The 10,691-nt window shown below is 41.1% G+C and overlaps 1 protein-coding gene across 2 annotated transcripts in view; it reads left to right on the plus strand.

The window, feature by feature from the left end:
* The window catches only part of LOC134357442 (tudor domain-containing protein 7-like), a 126,981-nt gene that overhangs the window by 77,216 nt on the left and 39,074 nt on the right, over nt 1-10,691 (plus strand). For both annotated transcript variants that reach the window (XM_063069026.1, XM_063069027.1), the window contains exon 8: nt 9,751-9,937. In XM_063069026.1, the coding sequence (XP_062925096.1) occupies nt 9,751-9,937 (187 nt within the window). The remainder of the gene's footprint in view (nt 1-9,750; nt 9,938-10,691) is intronic.

A 10,691-nucleotide genomic window follows, 5' to 3' on the forward strand; every position in this document is an offset into this window, starting at 1 on the left:
AGACACTGAAGCTGGTGATATGAAATTCTAGTCATGACTTTTTTTTAAGCCCAAAAAACTTTATTCACAATTCAAAATATGTACATAGAAACATGGAAAACCTACAGCACAATACCCGCCCTTCGGTCCACAATGTTGTGCCGAACATGTACGTACTTTAGAAATTACACATAGCCCTCTATTTTTCTAAGCTCCATGTACCTATCCAGGAGTCTCTTGAAATACCCTATCGTATCTGCCTCTACCACCGCTGCCAGCAGCCCATTCCACGCACTCACCACTCTCTGCGCTTTTTAAAAAAAACAAACAGGAACAACTTACCCCTGACATCCCCTCTGCACCTTAAAACTGTACCCTCTCGTGTTAGCCATTCCAGCCCTGAGGAAAAAGCCTCTGACTATCCACACAATCAATACCTCATCATCTTGTACACCTCTATCAGGTCGCCTCTCATCCTACGTCGTTCCAAGGAGAAAAGGCTGAGTTCACTCAACCTGTTCTCATAAGGCATGCTCCCCAATCTTGGCAACATCCTTGTAAATATCTTCTGCACCCTTTCTATAGTTTCCACATCCTTCCTGTAGTGAGGTGACCAGAACTGAGCACAGTACTCCAAGTGGGGTCTGACCAGGGTCCTATACAGCTGTAACATTACCTCTCTGCTTTTAAACTCAATCCCATGGTTAATGAAGGCCAATGCACTGTATGCCTTCTTAACTACAGAGTCAACCTGTGCATCAGCTTTGAGCGTCCTATGGACTCGGACCCTAAGATCCCTCTGATCCTCCACACTGCCAAGAGTTTTACCATTAATACTATATTCTGCCATCATATTTGACCTACCAAAATGAACCACCTCACACTTATCTGGGTTGAACTCCATCTGCCACTTCTCAGCCCAATTTTGCATCCTTTCGATGTCCTGCTGTAACCTCTGACAGCCCTCCACACTATCCACAACACCCCCAACCTTTGTGCCAATCAGCAAATTTACTAACCCATCCCTCCACTTCCTCATCCAGGTCATTTATAAAAATTATAAAGAGAAGGGGTCCCAGAACAGAACCCTGAGGCACACCACTGGTCACCAACCTCCATCAGAATATGACCCGTCTGCAACTACTCTTTGTCTTCTGTGAGCAAGCCAATTCTGCATCCACAAAGCAATGTCCCCTTGGATCCCATGCCTCCTTACTTTCTCAATAAGCCTTGCATGGGGTACCTTTATGAAATGTCTTGCTGAAATCCATATGCTCTACATCGACTGCTCTACCTTTATCAACGTGTTTAATCACATCCTGAAAAAAATCCAATCCGGCTCGTAAGGCACGACCTGCCTTTGACAAAGCCATGCTGACTATTCCTAATCATACTGTGCCTCTCCAAATGTTCATAAATCCTGCCTCTCAGGATCTTCTCCATCAACTTACCAACCACTGAAGTAAGACTCACTGGTCTGTAATTTCCTGGGCTATCTCTACACATTTTCTTGAATAAGAGAACAACATCTGCAGCCCTCCAATCCTCTGGAACCTCTCCTGTCCCAATTGATGATGCAAAGATCATTGCCAGAGGCTCAACAATCTTTTCCCTTGCCTACCACAGTAGCCTGGGGTACATCTCATCTGGTCCCAGAAACATATCCAACTTGATGCTTTCCAAAAGCTCCAGCACATCCACTTTCTTAATGTCTATATGCTTAAGCTTTTCAATCCGCTGTAAGTCATCACTACAATTGCCAAGATCCTTTTCCGTAGTGAATACTGAAGCAAAGTATTCATTAAGTACCTCTGCTATCTCCTCCGGTTCCATACACGCTTTTCCACTGTCACACTTAATTGGTCCTATTCTCTCACGTCTTATCCTCTTGCTCTTCACATACTTGTAGAATACCTTGGAAGAAAGAAAAGTGCAAGGAACTTTTACATTCATGTTTGTTAGATTCAATGGTATAAACATTTTAAGAAAAAGAACATGTTAAAGAAAAAAACAAATACTGCACCATTGCTACTCAAGCAGCTCACAGAAATGATGCCCCTTTCTTTCTTTGAAGGGCTTCCCCACTCAGCTCTCCCTTTCCATTCACAGTAGCTGAGGAACTGTATACTGTAGTCTCTCCTCTCCCCCTCAGCTGTACTGAGCTTTCAGTGCATCCCTTAGCAAGTATTCCTGCAGCCTGGACTATGCCAGTTTGCAGACAAATCAGCATTTTTCTGCCAAGCCCTTTCATTAGTTTCCAAAACTAAATGTACATCACACTTTTTTATACCCTTAAGATCAAAAGTAAGCAAGTGATTCAATATGGTTTCAATGACTACAGTTATAAGAAAGTTTGTGAACCCTTTGCAGTTGACTGGTTTTCTGCATTAATTACTCATAAAATATAGTCTGATCTTCATCCAAGTCACAGTAATAGACAGACAAACGCAATCTACATGAACTAATAACACACAAATAAATTATACAACTTCTCGTCAATACTGAGTACACCATTTAAACAATCACAGTCTAAATTCGGAAAGGTATGTGAATCTCTGGGGTAATGCCTTCTACAAAAGCTTTTTGAAGTCGGGTGTTCCAATCAATGAGATGTGAGATGAGATTGAAGGTGTGGGTTGTAGAGGTGTCCACAGACAGGCAGAGCCTGGTCTTCTCAAGAAAGATCTGTTTATGTGAACCATACCTCGATCATAACCACTTTCAGAGGACCTCAGAAGAAGAATTGTAGAGATGCATGATGCTGGAAAAGGCTACAAAAGCATCTCTAAAGACCTGACTGTTTATCAGTCCCCAGTAAGAGAAATTCTCGACAGATGGAGGAAATTGAGTACAGTTGTTACTTTCCCTAGGAGTGGGTGTCCTGCAAAGGTCACACCAAGAGCACAATGTGCAATGCTGAAGGAGGTGAAAGAACCCAAGGATAACAGCAAAAGACCTGCAAAATTCACTAGAACTTGCTGAAGTCTCTGTTCATGTGTCCGCTATAAGAAAAACACTGAACAAGAATGCTGTTCATGGAAGGACACCCTGGAGGAAACCACTGCTCTCCAAAAAAAAAACATTGCACGTCTCAAGTTTACAAAAATCCACCTGATTGTTCTACAATGCTTCTGGGACAATGTTCTGTGGACAGATGAGACAAAAGTTGAACTTTTTGGTAGAAATGCTCACTGCTATGTTAGGAAGGGAAAAGGCACTGCACACTTAGACTTACACCAAAACCTGATCCCAACTGTGAAGCATGGTGGAAGGAGCATCATGGTTTGGGGCTGCTTTGCTGCCCCAGGGCCTGGACAGCTTGCAGTCATTGAGGGAACAATGGATTCAAAATTTTATCAGGACGTTTTACAGGAGAATGCCCGGGTAGCCGGGGTCTGCCACTTGAAGCTTGATGGAAGTTGAATGATGCAACAGGATAATAATCTGAAACAAAGAGTAAATCAACAACAGAATGGTTTAAACTCGACCATGTTTTGGAATGGCCAAGGCAGAGTCTGGACCTTAACCCAATTGAGATTCTGTAGCATGATCTGAGGATGACTGTTCATGCAAAGTATCCCAGAAATGGATGGTGGAATTGTCTAAAATTCATCCTCGTGGTTGTGCAAGTCTGATCAGCAACTACAGGAAATGTTTGGTGGAGGTTATTGCTGATAAGAGGTTCCACCAGTTGTAAAATACAAAGTGGGGGTATGCTTTTTCCAGCCTGGACTGTGAATATTATAAAGAAATGAAAAGTGCATTTGTTTGTGTGTTATTTGTTCAGGCAGTTTCTGTTCATCTATTATTGTGACTTGGATGAAGATCAGACCACATTTTATGAGTAATTAATGCAGAAAACTAGGTAATTACAAAGGATTCACTGACCTTTTCTTGCAACCGTACAATGACTTTGTCAGACTCAAAGTGTAAAAATAAGGATTGCTTTCAATTGATTACATACCCATAATAGGAGATATTTCTGAATGTTCCAATACCTTTGCTGGAACAGAGTAATTTACACAGATGGTATGAAAGCTTCTGAGCACAGAGATTCTGGATACCAAAACTTAATCCTGCTAGGGCTAACTCTCGAAGTACACAAATAACCGAGCTGGTGTCTGATCAAATGTGTAATATGCTCTGTGATAATATCAACCTGGTCTGCAAACTTCCTTCAACTCAGTCAAAATGGTGGAAAATGACATAGCCCTTGTTACCTGGTTTGACACTAGTCAGTTAACATAACCCCACTGCCTTATGTTTGGCTAATGCACATTAATACATCTCATGGTTACTTTGCAGACTGTTTCTCCGGAGCAGCCAATAGCCTGTGCTCTGTGGACAGCAGCATTTTCCCACATAGTTTTTTTTAACTTCAGACTGATTTACTATTTGTAATTTACAAACCCCATTTCCAGAAAAGTTGGGATATTTTCCAAAATGCAATAAAAACAAAAAATCTGTGATATGTTAATTCACGTGAACCTTTATTTAACTGACAAAAGTACAAAGAAAAGATTTTCAATAGTTCTACTGACCAACTTAATTGTACTTTGTAAACATACACAAATTTAGAATTTGATGGCTGCAACACACTCAACAAAAGTTGGGACAGGGGCATGTTTACCATTGTGTTACATCACCTTTCCACACTTTTTAATCGTTTTGGAACTGAGGATACTAATTGTAGTAGATTTGCAACTGGAAATTTTGTCCATTCTTGCTTGATATAAGACTTCAGCTGCTCAACAGTCCGTGGTCTCTGTTGTCTGATTCTCCTCTTCATGATGCGCCATACATTTTCAATAGGGGATAGATCTGGACTGGCAGCAGGCCAGTCAAGCACACGCACTCTGTGTCTACAAAGCCACGCTGTTGTAGCCCGTGCAGAATGTGGTCTGGCATTGTCCTGCTGAAATAAGCATGGACGTCCTGGGAAGAGACGTCGCCTTGATGGCAACATATGTCTCTCTAAAATCCTAATATACACCTCAGAGTCAATGGTACCTTCACATACATGAAACTCACCCAAGCCGTGGGCACAGATGCACCCCCATACCATCACAGATGCACCCCCATACCATCACAGATGCTGGCTTTTGCACCTTTCGCTGATAACAATTCGGATGGTCCTTTTCATCTTTGGTACGGAGAACTGGACGCCCGTTTTTTCCGAGAACTAGCTGAAATGTGGACTCATCCGACCACAGCACACGGTTCCACAGTCTTTCGGTCCATCTGAGATTAGCTCGGGCCCACAGAACTCGCCAGCGTTTCTACTTAGAGTTGATGTATGGCTTCCTCCTTGCGTAATACAGTTTCAAGTTGCATTTCTGGATGCAGCGACGGACTGTGTTGAGTGACAATGGTTTTCCGAAGTACTCCTGAGCCCAGGTGGCTATAATTGTCACAGTAGCATGACAGTTTCTTAGGCAGTGCCGCCTGAGGGCTCAAAGATCACGCGCATTCAACAGTGGTTTCTGACCTTACCCTTTACGCACTGAGATGTCTCTGAATTCTCTGAATCTTTTCACAATATTATGTACTGTAGATGTTGAAAGACCTAAATTCTCTGCAATCTTGCATTGAGAAATGTTCCTTTTGAACTGACTAACAATTCTCTCACGAATTTTGGCACAAAGGGGTGAGCCACAACCCATCCTTGCTTGCAAAGACTGAGCCTTTGATAGACGCTTCTTTTATACCCAGTCATAATACCTCACCTGCTACCAATTAGACTGCTTAATGTGGAGTCTTCCAAACCGGTGTTACTTGAATATTCTGTGCACTTTTCAATCTTATTTTAACTCTGTCCCAACTTTTGTTGAGTGTGTTGCAGCCATCAAATTCTAAATTTGTGTATATTTACAAAATACAATTAAGTTGGTCAGTAAAACTATTGAAAATCTTTTCTTTGTACTTTTGTTAGTTAAATAAAGGTTCACGTGAATTAACATATCACAGATTTTTGTTTATTGCATTTTGGAAAATATCCCAACTTTTCTGGAAATGGGGTTTGTACATTGAGAACGGAAGATTAATTTTCCTTTGAATTAATGTCTGCTATGTTCACTATTCAACACTCCTTGAACCCCTAACACCAATCAATGCACAATATTTGGCAGCTAAATCTATTCCTGATAATTACTCTTCCCACCACTGAGGTTAGCATATTTTTAATTTTCCACTGATAAGGCAGCATCCCAAATCTGTCAGTGTACATGAGATTACAACAACCCATGGGTTACCTCATTAGGCCATGGTGATTTATCCACTTTAAGTGCAGCAAGCTGTTCTGTTACCATCCCAACCAATTTTTACCAGATTCAAATCCCAAAAACATCTTCCTTTGAGATCTCCAGCAGCACCATCCTCCTTGACCTTTTTTTTTTGAAGTGTAAAGTTGCCATTTAATTAAATAGAAAGAGTTTGTTACTCATCTGCTCCACTATTCCTCTTATACCATTTCTACTTTTTCTATCTCTGAAGTATTTTAGGATGCTCTTTTGTTTGCTACTAGTCTTTTTTTCATACTCATTTTACCTAATGTATTTTTTTAACCTGTAAAATTTCTGTCACCAGTCTTACATGTTTAACAACCTGGCATCCGCTATGTGCTTTTTTTTTCACTCTAGTGTGTAATGTTTTGGCAGTGTAATGTTCTTCAGGTTCCCTGTATTTATCCCTCGTGGCAATGCACATGATCACAGTGACATATCTGACTTAAAGATTTTCCTTTTTTAAATTATTATTTTCCCTTCCAAGCTTAGATTGCAATTTAAACTGGCACAGAGCATTTCTAAATCTTTTGATAATCACTGCTTCCTGTGTTTCTCTACTGATATTTTGTGCAGTGTTTATTATTAAAATCTATGGGAGCTTGCTGTGCATAGTTTCACTATCATGATTCCTCCATTATTACAGTGACACTATTCAGAAGTATGTCATTGGCTGTGAACTGATTTGAATCATCCTGAAGCAATTCTTTTTAATCTTGACAATAAATTAGTACATAGGCAAAACTTTGTTGCCCATATCACGACTGAGCAAGTCCTGAGCACTCTTTTCACTCTTGTTCTTTCTCTTTCAAAGTTTCAAGGTAACGCTCTCATCCTTTTATTATAATGCTGCCTTTCCTTTAATCCTCCTTTCCCATCCACCCTCTTTAACAGAACTTTCTGCCTATATCACACCACCTGTGATCTTCCAGTTCATGCCTTGTGCTTGCCCAACCTTTACATTGTCCCACCATAACAGGCCACCATGCTTTAATACCTTTTAGTCCAGATTTTCGCTCTGGAATTTTCCTGTAACCTTTGAGCCTGTGTGCTGCTTTTATTCATATAATCAGTTCCTTACAAAACTAATCTTAATTAAATAAGTGGTCACTTTCCTAATGGCCTGATGTGAACTCCTGATTTATTAAATTAAAGGAAGTACACAAAGAAGTTGGAGGGCTAATCTCTCTTCAAACTATTTCCACTTTTCTCTGATGTATTACTTTGGTCCCTGCACCGACTGATCTTTCAATCCCTCACCCTCATTTATTCCAATTTGTCTCTCCTGCTCGAGCCCTCCTGATCCCCCTAGTTGTCTGTTCCATATTTGGATTTATGCACACTCACAGATATTTCCGTTTTCTGTTTTCTTTCTAACTCCACGTTCTTGAACACAAGTAAGGCAAATGCTGATACCTTCTGAAATTTCTGCTTCTGAGCCTGTATATTTTTTGTTAGTAGAGAAGATTCACTGCAACTGTACTTCCATTCTCCAACTACATTGGCTGCTGATCTGCATAATTATTTGCCCATGACTGCTGCAGTCTTGCATGCAGCAAAGCTACAAATTTATCGTCAGCCTGAGCCCGTTTTCATTCTTCCTTCCCCCCCCGCCCAACAGCCCCTTGCGTACTGCTCCCTGAGTGTATCCATTCCCTTGTCGATCAAACCTTTTCTCACAAAACTGGCTTTCTTCGTCCCATGCTGGTGGATATTCCAAATGGTAGTCTTTTTCCCTTTTTAAAAACCACAATTCTTATCTCTTCCAGAAAAAAATCATCCTCAAAACCCTCCGTCTACAATTACATGTATTTTGCTTTTTGGGCTTTCTTTCCACATCTTAACCACAATCTGTCCAATCTGGTTTTCTGACCAATGTTTTAATGTTGAAATCCCTCATTGCTACAGTCAAGCTCCTGCCTGCTTCAAAAGGGCAACAATCATACCAGTGCCCAAGAAGAGCAGGATGAGCTGACTTAATGATTATTGTCCAGCAGCACTTACATCTACAGTGATGAAGTGTGTTGAGGGGTTGGTTATGGCTATAATTAACTCTTGTCTTGGGCGAGGACTTGGACCCACTGCAATCTGCCTATCGCCACAACAGGTCTACTGCATATATGATCTTGTTGGCTCTTCACATGGTCTTGGATCACCTGGTCAATACTAACACATATATCAGGATGCTGTTTATTGACTGTAGCTCAGCCTTTAACAGAATCATTCCTACAGTTCTGATTGATAAGCTCCAAAACCTGGGCCACTGTACTTCCCTCTGCAGCTGTATCCTCGACTTCCTAACTGGGTGACCACAATTGGAAATAACATCTCCACCTCACTGACAATCAACACTGGTGCACCCCAGGGATATGTGCTTAGCCCATTGGTCAACTCTGCCTCCACCCATGACTCAAATGCCATCTATAAATTTTCTGATGATACAAGGAGTGATGCCTCAAAAAGGTGGCATACTTCATTAAGGGCCCCCATCACTCAGGTTGTGTCTTGTTCTCATTGCTACCATCAGGAAGGAGGTACAGGAGCCTGAAGCCACACACTCAACAATTCAGGAACAGATTCTTCCCTTTGCCATCAGATTTCTGAATGGAAAGTGAACCCATGAACACTACCTCACTACTTTTTATTTGCACTATTTGTTTAATTTAACTATGTAATATAAATATAGTTTTTTTCTGTTATTATGTATTGTTCTGCTGCCACAAAAGCAAGAAATTTCACGACGTATGCCAGTAATATTAAATCTGAATCTGACATGTATGACTTTAATCAGAATTGCGGTTCATTTTTTACCCGTGCAATCTTTGACAGCCTTAAACAGGAGTTTTGTTTCGATCATTCCTTTCTTTAGCTTGGTGTCACTGCATTCCTTGTTTCCACTCTGTTATCTGATCATAGACAAGACACCTCATTTGTGAATTAGCTTTCTTGTCCACAATAGAGCCTCCCAAGGATTTATTTTAGTTACCATTTTCAGTTAAGTTTTTTCCGTTGGTGATAACATCTTCAAATCCAAGGTCTGACGGAAGAACAAAACTATTACCAGTGTTTGGAGACACTAAAGTAATGCCTGATAGGTTGGGGATGAAAGACGAATTGTGCAAGAGATAATGTTGGTTAAAACGTAGTGGTAGTAGAGACGAGGGAAAATGCTGAAATGGCTAATTATGTTAAATTGTTGAAATCCTTGTTGAGATTTTCTCCATTCTGTCCCAGACTGTCATGTGGTGAGTGCTGTTTTCTCCATGTAAACATTAGGGAAAGTTATTGCTGTTTTGAGGTCCAAGCATTATCTATGTACCTTGTCTTTGCATCTGGAATCTTTATAGAAATCTATCAAAGCACTCCCTGTACCCTATTCATTTTTAAAGCAGTCCAGGAAATCTTTTCCAGAAGTGTTAGGTTTTAGAGCGGAAAAGCTAAAATATTTAAAGACTAAGTACTTGACAATAAAAATTGTCCTTTTTTTTAGGTACATTGGGCCGGAGTATTCTGGAGCTCTCGAGCAAATGGAAGACTCCATGAAAGAACACTACACTTGTTCAGTTGACCTAATGCCATTAAGTTCACTGAATATCGGAGAGCTTGTGGCTGTTGGTGCTGAAGAGGATTCCTGGTTAAGAGCACAGATTGTTACTGTGGAAGCAGAAAAAGTCAAGGTACTAGTAATTTGAAATCTGCAGTTTGAAAGGAACAGTTTATCTGAATGCTTTCTAATGAGAAAAATTAATTTAAGAGATGTCCTCCTTCAAAGAATGGGGTTTCCCTTCCATCATTGCTGCCCTCACCTGCATCTGCTTTACCCAAACATCTGTGCTCACCCCATCTACCTCTCCATGATTCCCTTGCCTATTCGATCTTCCCCACTAATCTGCCTCCCAGCACTTTTCCGTGCAAACAGCCAAAGTGCTACACCTGCCCATTCACCTCCATTTAGGGCCTTAAACAGTCTTTCCAGGTGAGGCAACACTTCACCTATGAATCTGTTGAGATTGTCTATTGTGTCCAGTGCTCCCTATGCAGCCTCCTCTACATTAGTGAGACCTGTCATAAATTGGTGGACTGCTACGTCAAGCATCTGTGCTCCATCTGCCGAGATTGGAAATTCCTGGTGCCAAACATTTTAATTCTCATTCCCATTTCAACCTGTCAATGCATGACCTCCTCTTATGCCACAATGTGGCCACCCTCAGGGTTGAGGAGCAAGACCTTGTATTCTGTCTGGGTAGCCTCAAACCTGATGACATGAATATCCATTTCTCTTTCCGGTTTAAAAGCATCTTTCCCTCCCCCTCCCCTCTTCTATACCCCACTCTGGCCTCGTGTGCCTATCACCTTCCCCTGAGTAATCTCCTTCCCTTTCTCCTGTGGTCCACTCTCTTATCAGATTCCTTCCTCTCTAGTCCTTTACCT

The sequence above is a fragment of the Mobula hypostoma genome, chromosome 16 (genome assembly GCF_963921235.1).
Source record: "Mobula hypostoma chromosome 16, sMobHyp1.1, whole genome shotgun sequence".
Taxonomy (NCBI): domain Eukaryota; kingdom Metazoa; phylum Chordata; class Chondrichthyes; order Myliobatiformes; family Myliobatidae; genus Mobula; species Mobula hypostoma.